The sequence below is a fragment of the Canis aureus genome, chromosome 2 (genome assembly GCF_053574225.1).
Source record: "Canis aureus isolate CA01 chromosome 2, VMU_Caureus_v.1.0, whole genome shotgun sequence".
NCBI lineage: Eukaryota > Metazoa > Chordata > Mammalia > Carnivora > Canidae > Canis > Canis aureus.
Genome location: NC_135612.1, coordinates 89277209 through 89296315, shown reverse-complemented (window position 1 = coordinate 89296315; position 19107 = coordinate 89277209). Strand labels below are relative to the sequence as shown.

General features: G+C 39.1%; 1 protein-coding gene across 4 annotated transcripts in view; it reads right to left on the bottom strand.

The window, feature by feature from the left end:
- KCNIP4 (potassium voltage-gated channel interacting protein 4) overlaps positions 1 to 19107 on the bottom strand; it is a 1117936-nt gene that overhangs the window by 515678 nt on the left and 583151 nt on the right. The window contains exon 1 of one of the 4 annotated variants that reach the window (XM_077881078.1): positions 4526 to 5252. The exons of the other annotated variants lie outside the window; for them this stretch is intronic. Coding sequence (XP_077737204.1) covers positions 4526 to 4625 — 100 coding nt within the window. The 5' untranslated portion in view covers positions 4626 to 5252. Of the gene's footprint in view, positions 1 to 4525; positions 5253 to 19107 lie in introns of those variants that run through there. 4 annotated transcript variants of the gene reach the window in all.

Below are 19107 nucleotides of genomic sequence, written 5' to 3'. Positions count from 1 at the left end.
CTGAATATACTAAGTCCTCTTCCTTAGTTACTATTTAGACATTAATATTCTTGAGATAAAGGAAATATTACTATAAAAGATCCTAAAGAAATTCAAATGGTATAAATATTCCCTTTATTCCATTCCTAATTGGTGTAAAAAGTATGTTTCAGTTTTATAATACTTCCATAAATTATGTTTGTATTTCTTAAGCATTACAGCTTAGAAAAACTTTTCTGATCGTCCAACTATCCATCAGCTTTGGCATGCCATTGCATATAGGAAAGCAGAATGCCAGGAGAATTCAAAAAAAGAGTCTGCTTTATGACTTTCAAATAGGCTATTTAAGATGGAAATAATAACCCCCTTCCAGGCATCTCCAGCCCCTTGATCCCCATTAGACATCATGAAACGCACACACAGTCAGTACTCCTTTCCAGTTGACCCAGTTTATTGACAGACCCAACACATCCACACTTCTGTCAACAGCACATGAGAACTAAGAATTTAGGTTCCAAACATCCATCTCTGTGTACATGGCTAATACCTTGTGTAGGGCTCTTGAGGAAGCTTGCATTACAGTGTCACAGATACCTGATAAATCAAGTGAGCTGAATAAATACAAAAGAAATTCTAATGCTTATTCATTCGACAAAGGACTTAGATTATCAGTTGATTTCCTTTTGTCTTTTTATTGAAGACAATTACCAATAAAAATGATTTTTTTTCAAGTCGTGCGTTATTGCATTTTTGTAAAATCTTGTCTTTTACAAAGGTTGGTAGTAGGGAGAAGGATGGTTCTTTCTTAATCCAGTAACTACTTCAGCATGATTTAATACATATTTGGGTGAAAAGTAGATATTTTCACAGCCCAGTGTTGCATATAGAGATAATGAAATCGCTCTGCCATTAAAATTTTGATTCAATTTCTCCCTGGAATGTGTTAACAGAAAACCACTTTCACGTTTATAGCTGGAAAGGAGGCAATTTATTGTTGTGAGGTTTTACGAGTATTCCAAACCAGCATAACTGTGGAGCTTCCTAAACTCCTCATTAAGAAGAGAGAGCTTATGAATTCACAACTTAGGAATTCTGTGTGTGATATCCTCAAAACTTTGCTCGAGTGGAAACTATTATCTATATGCATACTGACCAGGTAATTAAGATTACTTTGTTTAAAAAGAAAAAAAAAAAAAAAGGAAATCTAACTGAATTACAAAAACCAAACAAACAAAAAAACAAACACCAAAAAAACCAAAACAATTGACCTCTGAAATGTTAATAAATCATAACATGATGTGTTTGTTATTGGAACTCCCTATAAATTTCGAGAAACTCTATCACAAGGATGCCTAAAATAGCAGTCCCAAATGTCAAAGTCTAGAGCTACAGGAAAGGACATTTCTCTATTCTCTTGAAATACAATGAAAATCTCCTTGAGGTATGATGAATTATCCCACTCTGGAAGAGGAGGAGAGATCAGTCTCACGGCTGCACTGCATAGCCGTTCCAAAGTAGGCCATTGATACCTATTTCATAAGAAAGGATACGTAGTATAGAAATGATCATGTTTTAATTATTGGATAGACTCATAAACTTTTTTGAAATGGAAAGTCTCATGGTGCTATTCAAGTCCAGTTTTCTCATTTTTCGACAACTAAAGACATAAAGTGGCTTATCCAAGGTTAGAAAACAAAAGGGTGGCAGAGGAAGGGTAAGAATGTGTTGTTTTATTTTCTCACATTAAATAATGTCACTAGTAATGTTGCTAAATGCAACCCTTTTTGTTTATAAATATATACCATGGGCCTACATGTAGTGTTACATGTTTGTGCCATCACACACATACTGGAACAGAAGGACCCAGGATATCCAGGACCTAAACCCCCGTTCTTCTACAAAGAATGGGAGCTCAAAGTACTCAAAGATAATAAAAAAACAAATATTTCAGATTTGAATGTTACCAATTTATTTTGAAGTACATTTACCGTCTATATATTTGAAGCAAGATAGTAAATACATCCTGCAAATATAGTATTATATATGCCCTTGAGAACATAATGCATATTGCATATATAATAATACAAAAAGAAAAAAATTCCTATTCTGAATGATAGCTACATTGTGGAACAGTTTTAAAGTTAGAAGAAAAGATTTAATTGTTTAAGAAAGAAATCAAAATCATCCTCACAGGACTTTAACTTAGGTTCACATCTTTCTACTTAATACTCGAATGTCTTAATGGGACCCATGAACAGCTAGAACTAAGAAAAGTGAAAGAAATCATTATCCCCAACTTACATATGTACAATGGTGGGCAAGGAAGGAAATTCCTAGGTGAAAATAAATCTGAATGAAATGAGTATCAGTGTTTATTTTTAAGAAAGCTCCAGAAAACCTATGAATATGCTATTTTGATATTAAATGATACTGTTTATCATTTTCATTAATATTAGTCTGTTATTTCAAGTGTGCACATTCTGTTCTGTAGATTCAAACCATATACAATAAAATAAAACAACTCAGCCTATTCATGTGTTTCATATCTCCAGTAAGCAAAAGATGTGGCCAACTTAAATCTTGTTTTGAAGGTTTTCTGATTCTAACATTTAGTTTGGAGATAAGTCTTATACAAACTCAAAATGGAAAGCACTACTGCTCTGTTTCTATCAACTTTTGCAAATTAAGTATAATTTCCCCTTCATGTGGTTATCAACATCTTACCATTTCAAAACACTTTCTAAAAATACTGGAAATAATTCAGATATACATTTTTACTGAAGTTTATGAGATAACACATTCTCTCCGTAGTATTAGTACAATATTAGCTTGGAAAATGCTGACATTGCAAAATATAAAACACAAGAAAGAAACTGTTCATACAAATCTGTACAATTTGGAATATAAGTAACAAGGGAAAGGAGAAAAATAATAGTTTCATACAGGTTAGAAGCTTTTAGCAGAAGGAAACACATGGTCTCATTTGGAAAAGTGAATGTTTGTGTTCCTGAAACAAAAACCAATAATACAGTAAATTTGATTCCAAAATCCAGAGAGAAAAAGCCCTCAACAAAAGAGTTTAAGGAATGACCACACACTGTCTATAAACCAGGTAAAACAAGTCCCTCCACATGGACTAGAAACACTGACACTATTCCATGTTACTGTCAGACTCGGGGGGGGGGGGGGGAGAAAAAAGGGAAAACAAAACAAACCAAACCCCAGTCCATTAAAATAGGAGGTGCCTGTCACATTTGCCAGGTAAAACAACACACCAGTGAACAGAGAAGCCAGATCAAGGTACTGGTTTTATGACAATGCACAAGATAAAGTCAATTTTAAAGAACAGTTACCACTTCCAGGATTTAGAATTTATCTTCTTTTTTGCACTATAAACGTCTCCATCACGGAGGGCTCTAAAAGAGCATTCTGCAAACTTACTTTAACAAATCTGGCTCTCCACCATCCCTTACCCCACAAGGAGTTACGAATGTAGGTTTCTGATAACCTACATCAGAGTGACACACTTAACTGTAATTTGATGTTTGCTATTTGAAATTGCAGTCATGTCACATGTAGTAGTCTTTCTCTGGAGGACTGGATTAGTTGTGGTTGTAAATACATTTATAACATATTTGCATTTTTACTCAAGTTTAAAATTTGAAACAACACAGATACCAAAGCATAGCTATGTCACATAACATCTAGGGATGCTTTTCAAAAATTGCTCTGACAACTTTAGAGAAACAATAACTAGCTGTATGCAAACATGCTCTCAAATATGTTCTGAGCAGTAGGAAAATCATAATATAAATTTACACAGATTCTCAAAGAAACATTTAATTCAGGAAAAAAATATATATATATTTAAAGAAAGAGATGATTGCTAAGGAGAATAGAAGAATGAGCCCCTGAGGAATGTAAACAGTAGCACTTGAAATACAACTGGCCATTTGGAATCTATGTTAAAGTATGTCATGAGCTGGGGACTCTGCCCCTTAGACTGTACCTTGAAATGTAAAAAGGTAATATTATAAATGCTTCTCCAGACAACCTTACAAAAAGCTTGCCATTCTTAGGCTCTCATCTTAAACCATAAAAAATTATAATAAATGTATAGCTATTTCCATGTGACGAATGCATTTGCATAGCAACAAACAAATAGACCTCACAACATACCCGAATAAAATTTGCTGATGCAATAAAAGGGGATATAAGATCTAAAAGAAATCTAACATCAATATGGACTAGACGCTCTCAATATCACAGACATACCAATGAGTAACCTCTAATTTCCTCGGTTTTGGTTCTCACATTTTGATTCAGTGTTTCTCACAGTTTTAATGTTCTGCTCTGAAAACATTACTGAAACTTACAGAAAAGTTTATTTTATTCATCTTTCCTACTCTGAAAGATCTGCCTGTCTTCATGTCCACCCCAGAGTAACATTTCTCTGATCTCATTTCAGGTGCCTTTCACATCCGCTGAAGAAATTTTTATTGCAAAACAGAGAATTTTTAGAAGTCACTAAAAAGCACTCCCTTACCTTCTAAACCTGCTTCAATCAGCCCAAACTGTTCCAATAATTTAACAAAAAGCACAATGACGATCAGAACTGCTATCATTTCAAGCCCTTCCAAGTTCATGGTCAGCTAGGTCATGGTCCGACCACAGCCAGTGAGAAGTGCTCCTCTGCCTGGCTTTCTTTGTAAAGCCATTAAACTACATTAAGAAGGCTACTGCCAGAGGAGAAGGGGAGGAGGAGAGAGAGAGAGAGAGGGAGAGAGAGAGAGAGAGAGAGGATAAGAGAGAGAGAGGATGAGGGAGAGAGAGGGAAAGAGGGAGAGAGGGAGGGAGAGAGAGAAGGGGAAGGAGCCGAGATGGAGAGGCTGAGAAGGGCGTGAATCCGAGCAATGCATCCATCCCGTCCAGGTCCAGGGTAGCAAGAGGCCAGCAGTGGCAGCCGGATTAAGCGGGCCCGTCGGAATTATCGGCTTCCAGGTCCTCACTCTTGCACAGAGAGCCAGCCCCGCAAGGAGGAAGGCGCAGATCCCCCGAAGACCCGAGGTCGCCAGGACAGTCCGAGGAGCAGTGATGAGGGATTGATGCTCGGCGGCTCCTGGACCAGCGCCCGCCGCCGGCTTAGTTGGGCTGCTCGGTTGCCTTGGCAACGGAAACTAAGCCAGGGCAGGACTCCCGCTGCAGACCCCGAGGAGAGGAGCATCTCGAAGCCCAGAGGCGAGGGACAGCTTGGGTTCGGCTGCTTCCCAAGCCTGCTTACTGGTCACCCAAAGCCAGCGTGTGTTTTGCCCCGACTAGGTGAGCGCGCAGAGGAGCCAGGCTTCCCGGGGCCCTTCAGGATTTACTTTCTTCTCAATGAGTTGCCCTCTCCGAGGGCTGGGTCTGAGTCATCGTGAACTAATATTCTCCGTTGAGTAATATCTGCCACACTGCTGCAAAGCAGGCGTAGGACAAGCTAATAAATATTCTGAGTATTTGTAAATGTTAGGGTTTAGCAGGTACCTTATGCATCAGCTCACTGCCGTTCGATAGACGCCAAAATAAATGTTCTTTTCAATGTGTACCTCCAATGCTTGTGTGTGTGTGTGTGTGTGTGTTAACTGAGGTAGGTAGATTCTGAGCCAGTAAAAGTTTGAGAACAGCAACAAAAAAATCCGAAACAGAACTTTGGAGTTTCTGTCTCTATTCGACACAATCACTGCATTCACTCCTCCCCCTCTTACTTCCCAAATACTTCAGGCCTACATTAAAATACAGAATTTGGGAAAAACAAACAAACAAGCAAGAATTAGAAAGCATCTCAAAAAGCCAATCCAAGTCTCTTGTTTCATAGATGAACAAACTGAGGGCCAAGAAAAAAATCCTGAGAGATCCAACAAAGGCAGAGCAAGGTAGATGGGGTCAGGCATCCCTAACTCCTAGCTGGCTTTTGAGGCAATGTGGTGTAACAGTGCAGAGAATGGACTCCAGAGGCAGACTCCCTGGATTCAGGTATAGGACCCCTTACTAGCTGTGTGACCTTGGCTAAGTTACTTAACGTCTCTGTGCCTTAATGTGCTCATCTGATGATGATAATAGCACTTTTCTCATTGTACTGTTGAGAGAATTAGCGAGTCATGCTTTTAGAACAGAGTGAGTGTCGAATCACTCCTAGCTTTCCTTTCTTTCACAAGTGTCTCCATGCTCCATTCAAAGTAGTCACCCTAGGATGGAGCCCTCACCCTATCATTCCCTTACTCAAAAGCCTTCCATGGCTCTTTATTTGCCTACTGAATAAAGTTCAAGCTCCTTTGAACAGCATCCTAGTCCTTCTAGTCTGGGACCAGCTTGAGAATTGCACCTCATTGTCACTACTTCCGTACATCACCTAACGTGACAGCTCAGCTTCCTTCTCCCAAACTCACTCAGAGTGTGTCCATCTCCAGGCTTTGTTGAAAATACTATCTCTCTGGAAAATCCTTTCCTTACCATTTCTGTGTGTCAAGTCCCTAAAACTCACCCAGGGAACTTCTTCGAGCAGAATTGTAGGAGAAATCTCTCCTGTTTTTGGTTTTTTACGGTACCTTTTCTTCTTACGATACATTATATTATAGCCACTTGAGCACACATCTTCACAACTTATGAGTAGGCTTCTAGGAGGCAGAAATCATGCCTCCTTTACCTTTATGTTCCCCACGTGCCTCCTTGAAGGGCACGTTACAGTTCACAGATATATGGACTAGATATGTGTTGGATAACAATAGTCACCATTAATTGGGTAATTACCATATACCAGATCCTTTATACACATTACTTTTCCCTCCTAGCCACTCTGGAAATAGGCACAATTAGATAAGATTTACAGAGAAACACTAAGCCTCAGAGAGTTTAAATAGCAGGCTCAAGGTCATGCCACTGGTGAGTGATAGGCCAAGTTTCAAACTCTGATTTGTTCAACTCAAAGCCCAATATCTCCCCCTTCCCATTACTCTAAACAACTTTAAACAAATTAAAAATCCAAACGATACAAGTGGTTGTCAGCCCAGGAATGAAGCCCAGGAATGAAGGTTATAACCAAAATGTTCCTCCCAAACTGTTCTGCAGCCTTCTAATTAATCCACCAACCCCTGTAACTTTGCAACAGGAGAAGTTTCTAAACTACTGGTTAAATAAATTCCTGGATCTTCCTTCCTGCTCTTTTACAGGATTATTATTACTTAAACACACATCTCCCCTGGTCTCTACAGAGGATTGTTGTACATTTTTCTACCCAAGGGAACTCAGTAGAGCCCCTCAACTTGCCGGGTAAATGAAAGTCAAAGATCAGGTCCTTTATGTTGGTATTCAAAATTGACGTCCTGGCAACAAAATAAAAAATAAACAGTGGCACTACATCAAATTAAAAAGCTTCTGCACAGCAAAAGAAACCATCAACAAATTAAAAGGCAACCTACAGAATGGGAGAAAATATTTATAAGCCATATATCTGATAAAGGGTCAATAGCAAAATATATAAGAAATTCAAACAATTCAATAGAAAAAAGAATAAACAAAAACAACTTAACTAAAAATAGGCAAAGATCCTGAATAGACATTCTTCCAAAAAAGACATACAAATGGTCAGCAGGCACATGAAAAGCACTCAACATCATCATTAACTATCAGGGAAATGTAAATTGAAACTTCAATAAGGTGTTACCTCACACCTGTTAGGGTGGGTATGATCAAAAGATAAAAGTGTTGGCAAGGATGTGGAGAAAAGAGAACTTTTGTGTACCGTTGGTGGGAATCCAATTGGGAACGTCATTATGGAAAACAGTATGAAGTTTCTTCCAAAAATTAAAAATAGAATCACCACATAATTCAGCAATTCCTCTTTTGGGTCTATATCCAAAGGAAATGAAATCCATACTTCAATACCTGCACTCTCCTGTTCATTGATTGATTACTCACAACAGCCAAGATATGGAAACAACCTACGTGTCTGCTGATGAATGAATAAATGAATGAATAAATAAATGAATAAATGAATAATGAAGAGAGAACCTGTCACACACACACACACACACAGGAATATTATATAGCCTTTAAAAAGAAGGTAATACTGGCATCCGTGACAATATGGATGAACATAGAGGACATTATGTTAAATGATATAAGCTATGCTCATAAAGAAAAATGCTGGATGATCTCACTTATATGTGGAATATAAAAAAAAAAGTTGAATTCACAGAAGCATGAGTAGAATAGTGGTTATCAGAGGGAAGGGAGATGGGGCAAATGGGAAGAAGCTAGTCAAGAGATACAAAGTTGTAGTTTGTAGGATGAAAAAATTCTAGATACTTAATGTAGAGTCTGATGACTGTAATTAGTAATACCATATACTTAAAATTTGCTAGCAGAGATTTTCAGTGCTCTCATGAAAGGTAACTATGCAAATAGACAGATATGATAATTAGATTGACTGTAGTAATCATTCTTCTCTCTCTCTATATATATATAGAGAGAGAGATATCAAAATATCATATTTTACATCTTAAATACATACATACGTACAAATAAATACATACAAGTTTATTAAATTACAATATATCGATCTTCTTTTGCTGAGAACCATGTATGGGTGGGTTGTTAATAAAAACTGCCAGGGTGAGGGTCTTCCTACTGGGCCTGGATATATATAGTGTTCCCTTGGAACTGAACTGTTCTTCCTAGAGCCTGTAGGTTTCCTTTTGGATCATCATCTACCTCCTAAGCCCAGGCCTCTCCTCTTGCTGTTCCCACTATTGGAATGCATATTCCCGGATCGCTCCAGGAACCAACAACTTTATTTAGGTCTTGGCTTCGAAATCCCCACCATAGAGAAGCCCCTGTAACTGTCCTGTGTGGAGCCCCACCCCTTCCCCTAACCCTGGAGTCACCACCCTCTACTTTCCTCCAAAGCACTATCACCACTGGACACATACATTTGTTCGTGTGCTCATCTGGTATCTCCTCCTGCTAGAATGTAGCCTCCTGTCTATGGAGGCAGGGATTTGGGTCCATCTTGTTCACTGGGATACCCTTGAACTTAGAAATAGTTCCTGGCACTAAGAGGCAGTGACTAGCTGTGGAATGGATAATGTAACTGATATTCTCCCCTTCCTTAAAAAGTCACCTGCTCCCGGACTCATCTGTCCAGACCTCACTCCCTGTGATCTAGAGTGCTAGGTCTGCCTGTGGACACTTGCGAGGTTTCTGCAAACCCTCCTATCTTGACCATGCTCTTTTCTCAACACTTTATGTGAGTAGGATTTGTGGTTCCTGATGAGGTGACCAAGGAAAGCAATATAATGAAGACAGCAGAGAAGGTCTCCCAGTCCCAAATATCTAAGCACCACTGGTATGCAGGGTGTGAAATAACTGGAGAGCATCCACTCCCATCCTTTCCTTGTCAGCTGAAGGAACACCACAATCTAAATAGGTAAAGTGGCTCCGTCAGTAAGTCCTAGTTTCAAGTCTTAGCTCAAACTTAGATTGAAGCATTCACCCGATATTTTTTCTTCCTATGGAGCCTGACATTCTCTTTTAAGAGAGAAATATTGAAATGACCAATACAAAGGAGAGACCTGGGTACCGACTCCAGATCTTTGACATCATTGAAGTTAGACTCTGAACCTCAGTTTGCTGTTCTCCAAAATGGGACCAATACAGCTCCCTTGGGAGTGTTGTGAGGATTAGACACCACACCATTTGTAAGTGACAATTGGGTTACAGGAGCACATACGTTGCCAAGCACGGGGCTAAGCATGTTGGCTGTTCCATCCTCACAACCAGTCGTTGGGAAGATAAAGGTTTCTTTCTCACAGACCAAGAAATGGAGGCTTGGGAAGAGTTGGTAAATCCCTCCTCATCCCAAAGCACCAGAAGCCAGTCAGGCTGGTAGTTGTACACTGACTTTCAGGTCATTCCCCATGTGAAGGACCAGGTATATAGTAAGCACCTGATAAATGCTTCCCTTCATGAACACACAAACATCACTGACCTAAGTATCCAACACTGTTATTAAGACTTTTGAAAAAATTGTTTGCCCATTTTGAATTGATGCAATTTTAGATGCAGGTGCCTCTGCCCTGTGAGTGGATGGATGGGGGAAGGGGTGAGTATGACATAGAGGTGAGGGAGGGAAATGCTGCAATGACAATTTGCCGAAAGCTTCTACATGGCATTTTCCCAAGAAACTAATGAGGAGGGTTAGAGGCAGATCCAGGTCTCACTGCTTAAAAAGAAGGTTCAACAAAACAACTTGGGGAGTCGCTCAATCTCGACTGCCACATGAAGGTTTCCTTGGCTTGTCCCCAGAAAAATAAACACACTTAATTATGGACACTTTTACTCTTGTACTTCAGAGCATATCAATAAAGTACAGTTTGAATATTAAAAATCACCAGTTACTGGCAGGAATGAACACATTTCTGCTTTGTTTTCAGCAATATGGCTTTTGGAAGGTGTTCTCTTCCCAAATGAGAGATGAGACTGCTCCTTGATGAACTGAGGCAGAGAAGAAAGAGATTCTGCTCATTTGTGCCCTTTTGCTTGCAGGTTGGGATGGTATTAACCAGAATGAAAGAAGAGAAAGGCTTCTCCATACCCTACTCTCTGAGCCTCAATTAGCTGGCCTGGTCAAAGATGAAACTTCATGCCATTTATTTCTGATCACTTATCATTTATTCATTTGTGAGGTTTTTTGGTCCAGGCACCATACAAGGGGATGGGAGCAATCACAATCCTCTCCCCTGTCCTGGCAGAGTGCAAAAATCTATTAAAACAAAATTCAAATGACAATAGCTAATTTTTTTTAGGATAATAATTATTTGAAAGAATGGTGAGCTGAGCACTTTGTATGTATTATTTCAGAGCATCCTCACATAAACCCTATGAGGTGACAGCCATTAGTATTTCCATTGAACCAGGGGAAATTGAGGAACAGTGGGTTTCATAGATTACATCAGGAAATATCCAACCCAGGATTTGAACTCGGATCTGACCCTAGAGATAATAATCAGATAGTGTTTTGGGTAAAATTGCAAATAACCATAATCCATGGCAGCATCTCTAAGTAAATATGGAAAGCATCCACTTAGGCTTGAGTGGCAGGGGAAGGTAGGCAAATGGAATCAAGATCAACTTTATTGCATTAGGCTTACACCATATAGACATTAAGTCGTGATTTTTTTTTTTTTCCACAGAAGAGTAGTCTGCATTGCATGGCCCCTGGAGAATAAGACTAAATCTTGGCAGAGAATTCATGCAGAGCCTGGAAAATACTCAAAGCCAGCCAAATCACTTGTCCCAACGCCCTCATGACAATTGTTCCCTCGTTTTTCAGGCCATCTCCCATTCTGACATGCAAAATGAGCACCAGTTGCCTGCCTCTAACTCATTTCCCTCCTTTGGCAGTTACTCGATCTCAGGGAAGCCTGGCTAAATCCCATGATTGAGTGAATAAGGAGGATATTTGAATTTCCAAAATGAACTGAACTAACACCAAGCAGCAAGGCATCAAATGAGGAATTTATTTCGGTGGTAACATGGAGAAATAATAACTCACATTCATGGAAATACCCGGGAAATGCAGAGGTTAGGAGCACACTTGGGTTCAAATTCCCATTTTGCTGCTTTAGAGCTTCATGATTTCGGGGAACTTGCTGAGCTGATTCATGCAAAGCACACAGAACAGACACCGGCGCCTTGTAAATGCTCAATAAACGGTACCTATTATTGTTATTACTTATTGAGCCCTTGCTACACCTCAAGTACTGCTCTAATTGTTTCCAGGAATTATCTCCAGAAATATACCGAACTCAATTAGCTTACTACTATTATTATTCCCAGCCACCATGTGTATAAAAATAAGTGAGGTATCTTCCATTGATTTGGGATTCTAAAGAAAACACATTTCTCACATTTGCCCATCAAGATTACCACCATCTTCACCACAAGTAATATGGGAATGATTCATTCAATTATAATGCCTTGGCTTTTAAACTACTCACCTTAAGAAAATCCATCTAGGTATCCCTAGGTATACCTGTAAATCTATATAATATATCTCTACCTTCATCTCTATCTATATCCAATAGATACAGAGAGAGACAACATTGAAATAACTTTCCTGGACACTGGTTTTTGAGACTGTCATAGTCACTCTCCCTTCTGGGACACTCTAGAGCATGAAAGATATAACAATGTCTCAATGTAGCACCAAGATCCACTCAGGTTCGACTGCATTTTCTAAGAACCCGGTCATCTGCTGAGGAAATTCACCTTCAAGGACATATTCCACCGCTCATCGGCCTCACCATCCCCACCGACGCATCACACTGCATGTTCCATGACTAGAAAATGTCCTCAATGGTAAAGAAGCAACAGTGCACCAGGCTTCACCAGACAACCCTGACCTCAGGATGAATAGCAGAGACAAAATACTAAGTTCTTGAAGGCGGTTAAATGGAGGAAGAATAGACAGTGACTCAGAAACACTCTGAAGCTGTACTTTAGCGCATCTTTCCAGGATTGAAGACCAATGGGGGGAATTGTAAATAGTGGCGCTATTATCCAACAATGGCAAGAGAGAACAGAGAGCTGCTGTACAAATATATTATTAGCTGGTGGTGCTCAAAATTTAGTGTACTTCAGAATTACCTAGAGATGCTCTTGAGAGTGAATCTTCAGACCTTCCCCAGAGATTCTGATTTAGGAGGTCTTCGGGAGAGCCCACGAATCTCCTTTTTAATCAAACATTCTAACGATTCTAGTGCAGAACTTCTCTGGACCACACCATGAGAAACACTGCATTAATCTGCCGAAACACGCCCCCAGTAAGGAACACAGCCTCCAGGGAGACATTTCCCCAGCTTATTAAAAACTAGCCGAGAGTCACACCTTTCACAAACTCGACACGGTTAAGAATAGATAGGAGCTCCATCAGTTTCTCAAACTTCTCTAGAAAGTTTTTTCTCCTACTAGAAGGAAGGCATTTTTTAAGTCATTTGTGAATAGATACAATTTTGCATTCCATGTTGTCAAAGTATATTTTGATGATTCATTCTCTGCATCCATCGCAGGTTTCTTTCACCAGGGAGCTTCAGATGCAGCGTAAATGGAGCCAGGACTGTAAACCTTTCCACCCTTCTCGGTGTTGCTACACATCCTGGCTCCCTTCTTCTCGAGTCTATCCCTGGAACGTCCCCTGTTTAGCTCCAAACACAATCACCTAAGTGAGGGCCAACATCGATACACAACCATCTTAACAACCCAGCAAAGTGAAATAAACAGCAATTGATGGATGCCGATGCTCAGAAGCGTGAAGCTGATTTAGATAAAGTAGATATTTTAGTTGGAGATCTAATAAAAAAAAACCAAACAGCAGCCACTTGGAGCCTTTTCCCATTATTCCGCTGGGGATAATCTTTATCTAAATCAATACTATAAAAGTAAAAAAAGACACAAAGTTATCCGATGCCTAATTCATTTACTCTGAAATTATCTAAGACTCAAATAATTGAAACAGGATTATTTATGTGATCATTAAACCCAGGGCAATTTCTACAGATTTTAGCCCCGCTTAATGGAAATCTTAGCTGCGGATATATATTTAGCCAGATTTCATTCCAAATATTCCTTCCAACAAATTATTCCTCATTACAGTTGATATGTTGAACTTCCTCACAGTAACAGAGTCTAAAAATTGTTTACCCTTTTATTTTAGTGCACTAAATAAAAATATGAAAAATAATGCACAACAATTTCCTTGAAAATTATTCACGTTACTTTTATGTTGTAGCTTAATTACTAACAACTCCAACTTAATCACTTTAAATAACCTTGCTTTTTAACAAGAATATTTCAAATGTAATAGCAATGATATTTATCTCATGCTAGGATCAAGTTTTGCACAAGAATCAAGCATATATTTTATGTGAAACACACATATGGACTTGCCATTAGTAGGACCACACTGAAAAGAAAGACCAGCAGCAGCAGCATAATGGAAATTGCACTTATTAAATAACAGGAAGTGGCCCTAGAGAAGGAAAGATGATCTTTTACAGATAATTGAATGCATGCTATATTAAATTTATTTATAGCCATCAACAGATTAAAAAATTTTTGAAGGGTCATCAAAACAAGTCAGTCAAGCATGACCTGCTGGGTCTGAGGACAGTGCTTCTCTGAGCTGTTAGACTACATGGAGTCATTTCCTACTGCTGAATGCGCAATGATCTAGGAGTAAAGGCCCTAGAATTGGACAAAGAGAGAAACAGAACTTCAAAGCAGTTACGACAATGAATTTATATAATTTTTCTGAATGACTTAGGACAAGACAAATTATACTTCACAGTTTCTGTGGATGAAGAGTCTGATTATGGGTGAGCTGAGCCCTCTACTCAGGCTCAAATCAAAGTGTAGGCTGAGGCTCTGGTCACATCCGAGGCTCTGTCTGGGTCTGCTCCGAGACCACTGGTTGTTCACAGAATTCATTTCCTCGTGGATGCATGAGTGAGATCCCTACTGTCTTGTGAGCTGTGGGAAAGGGACCACTCTCAGTTCCCAGAAATCGCTTCGGGTCCTTTGCTCGCTCTATGACATGTCACTGACAGTGGGAAAATCTCTCTTATGTTTCAAATCTCACTGACCTCTTTTCAAGGATTACTTGATTAGATTAGGTTCACCCAAGATAGTCTCCCTGAGGATGATAGAACTCTGTTGAGCCTCTCTTGCTCTTCTGACCCACTCTCAGTCTACACTGTTGTCAGAGTGCTTGCTAAAAGCCTATCATTCTCCCCCTTCAGTTTGTAGTGGTTTCTTTCTGACTATTCAATGTAATCCCCAAACCACAGCAAGGCGCACAAGGTCCCTCCCAACCCTCTGAGGAGCTCTCCAGCCTCATCTCCTGACAATCTGCCTTCACGTCCTGTGTTCAAATCATGCTGAAATATTACTGCAGTCAAACTGCCAGGTGGATTTCTGTAATTTCTTTCTTCCTTTCCCTTCTGGGAAGTTCATATCTATCATTTAAGAATCAGCTTAAATATTTCTACCTGAGTCGGGTCTTTCACAAAGCTCTTCCCCAACAAGGTTGACCCCCTTCTTTCTGCTTTGTACTTAACTATGGTCCTCTCAAGATTTAAGAGCTGGTTGACACAACCATCTTCTCTATGAAACTATGAGTGCTTGAGAGGATGGATCATATCTCCCACTTGATACTCAGTACTTATCCATGTGCCGGGAATATATTAGTTGAGTGGTAAAAGTTATAATAAATGAAGATGCAAAGGAGGAGAGGAAAGAAAGAAGGAAGAAACTAATGGCATGCTGTCTGCAGGGCAGGACTTAGGCTAAATGCATAGCCCTCCAGCAAAGGATCACCGTAGCTAGAATCCACCATTAACATTTTTAATTTTTCACATTAAGTATCCCAGGTGTCCTGAAAAGAACTTAAATGGTAGAACACATTAATCTCTAACACCTTGGTGTGAAAGAGTTTCGTTCATCACTTCTGTACAAGAAAAGTGAGACCACTGACAACCTGACAACTTGATGCCTGATGACACTAATGCATGAAGAAGGAGATATTTTAAGAACCAGTTTGTTAGCTGTAGGAACCTCATCCAATGGAATAGCTAGTCAAACTGGAAAATTCAGAGCAATTCTTAAACAATCCAGAGGTTCTAAGACAATCAGTAATCCACAAAATTGTGCCTCCCTCCCACCATTTTCTATTACATTTTTACTCTATTGAATATCCAAATTTGTTTCCTTGAAATAATTATTTACTAACTACTCTATTTCCTGCTGATTGATGCAGCCCTCCAAATTATTAAAGCAACTCTATAGCGGCTGACTTTGGCTATAGGAACAACTAGCTTAGGGGTTCACATATCCCCTTTCTCTAGGAACCCACACTGCCTTACGTGGTATCCTCACAGGTAACATCAATTTGTTCTTATGTTCTGCTCTGGCCTTCACACCTCAGGGATGGCCAGCCATTCAAGAGACACTGGAAAGGTGGCTCAGTGTTCTTGTGGGATGGAAATGCTTGTCTTTAGCAAGAAGAAAAATTGGCATCTGATCTAGGTACTGAATATTTGTATTGTTTGTACAATATGTTGGATTTGATCAAACTCAATTCAGATGCCAACAGTCCCTTTTCCATAAGTGTTGAACTCTAATGATTTCAGCATAAAGTTAATCAACACATTTTTATTAATAAGCATAGGAGTCATTATGATTAATTAACATAAACCATAAAAATATACTTGTTATTCAGTGACCAAAGAAAAAACACTTTTAATTATTTTTCTATGACTCTTTTTCTTTAGAGGGAAAACATACACACAAATTCATGGGAGAGATCAAATAGGCAAATATGTATTTTCATCAACGAGTTTTTTTTTAACAATTAGATAATTTCAAGAACCTGGTAAGTAAGCAAACATTCATTCTTATTACACATACAAAATGAAGGTATAGCTATAAAAAAAAATTGTAAAGTAAGAGCCAATATGTGTGACTATTTATTGTCAGGACTCGTGTATCCAAATGAGTCTTCTACTCTTAGAAGCCTTGTTGGGAAGTTACACAGTGCTTCCGGTGATGCTGCCCTTGCTCAAATATATTGAAATTCCCCTTTGGGGAATTCCCTTAAACTTCTGGCTGCCATCAGGCAAAAACTTTCAATCTGCACCAGTGAGAATAAGAATAGATGGCACTTTTAGAGCCACATCCTTATTAAGCTTTTCTGAAAATGGTGTGTGGCTCCAATGGTGGATGCCTGAGGGCCCCGGAGATGGGACGAGCATCTTGGCAGCTGCTTGAGCTTCACATGGTAGCTTCATTGTCTCACCTCACCATGCATGTCATTTGTGGCTAACCATCAACTGTGAGCTCCTGAAGTTTGTAGTTATTGGCTATGGTTCCACCTTCAGATTCTTTCCATGTACATGAAATCAGTAGAACCTAGAGTCTGCCTGAAGCCTACATATATCCTCACTGCCATTAGCATGAAAAATAACTCAAGCTTTCCCCAGCTCACAAGAAAGCCATAACCCCTTCTCCTCATATTTTGACTACTTTATATCATGTAAACAACATCGCCAAAAGGGAAGATATGGAAGAGAGAGAGACAGGCAGCTTAGCTATTTTTCACTGATTTATGCAAATGTTTACTAGGAAAGAAGGTTGACATTCATGGTTAAAATAAGCCTTTTGTGTTATCGTTGAACTTCAATTATGTACTATCCTTGCCTACATTACCTGGGATAATTAGAAGTTCACAGCATCACCATGAGTCAAAGTAATCCTAATAATGAATTTCTTGCTACTCAGGGTAGAAATGTGCCTCTACAATTCTATTCTACTTGGAAAGGAATCTTAGATGCACCGCTCACTTAAGCTCCTGACTTTGAAAGTTTGAAATGGGATTTTGAAAAGGTCATTTTTCTATGTATTTTATCAGTAATTTACTTTTATATTTTTGGGGACTTGTGCATTGTGGAACAAAGTACTTTGTTACTTTTATACCACCAAATAGTGGGAGAAAAAAAAATCACATGCTATTCCATGCGTTCTTTTCTTTCTAAAACTGTTACTTTTTGTAATGTTCCCTGATATATGTCCTTAGTAACTACAAGTTTATACATGAACTTGGGATTCATTTTGTTAAGGACCCTGGGCATACAGAAGAGCTTATTTTTCTCTTCATAAGTTTAATCCTATAACTTTACAAGGGTAGCAAAAAACCTTCACAATTTTATGTTCTTCCTGGGCATCAGAAATACAAAGAGTCATTCAATCAGGAATTGTTTAGAAAGATATTTAAGCCATTAATAAGCTATGCAGAAAACTCAATATAAATCCTCCATTTTTTAAAAATGAACTCTTTAATATTATGAATTTGATAATGGCTGTGCACGCCTGGAAAGAATGAGGTGTGACTCTAAGCAGATGGCATACGAGAGCAGTTTGAAGAGAGAACTTATAAAGGTAAGTCAGAGGAAAAAATACATTAAAACACATTCAGGGAGGTACACCTTCTAATGTGGTCCTCAGGGCAAAAAGAGGGAAATGTCAAAGTCAAGGGAGCCAAGGCCTGTCTGCTCCCCAAGATCTATCAGGCACTGTTCATTCTTCACACCTTCAGATTGGCTTCAGTCACAGCTTTGATCTTGTGGCTCCATTTGCATGTTCTTGGATCAGTCATACCTAAGTCAGGACAGACTCAAGGAGCAGCAAGTCAACAGACAGATGTATGATAGAGCATGGGATGAGCCTTGTCTACAGCCCTGCTGTGATTTTAGGATCCATTTGTGACTAGTGGTTTACTGATATCTAAACCCACAGTTTAGCTCTAATACTTACCTCTCAATTACTGGGATTCCTTTTTATGTTAAGAAAGCTCCCAAATGCTGGCTACCCCCTGGATCTCCGGAGAGTGCCTTCTCCTCAATGGCCCATTCCAGTAATCCAGCTATCCACCCCATAGGAGCTCCATTACCTCTTACTACATTTGCCTAATCCTGGAACTACCTAGTAACCTGTTAAATATCAGTGCACATGTGACAATCATGTCCCATCAAGGTAAACTCTTCTGCCTACAGTGAAGTCAGACAAGCATTGCCTTCTATCTACACAGGCATACCGGATATACACAGTTCCACAACCATCAATTAAAAGTCTGTACTAGAGCTATCCACTCACTTCCATTGAAAAATAATCCTTTTGAGTGTTTTTTTTTCCTAAGAATGATTGCATCATATTAATAGATAGCAAAATCAACTTAATGAGTTAATGATCTGTGGTTTTAAAAATGGAACGGTCTAGTATAGAATTGAGTGTACTAGGTAAGAATGAAATACAATCTATTTTTATAGACTTATTTGAGAGAGAAAGTGAGAATCCTCGAAAAGACTCCCTGCTGAGCATAGAACACAACATGGCATTCAGTCCCAGGACACTGAGATCATGACCTGAGCTGAAATCAAGAGCCAGCCACTTAACCATTTGAGCCACATGGAATCCATTTTTTAAAAAGATTTTATTCGTTCATTTATGAGAGACACAGAGAGAGAGGCAGAGACACAGGCA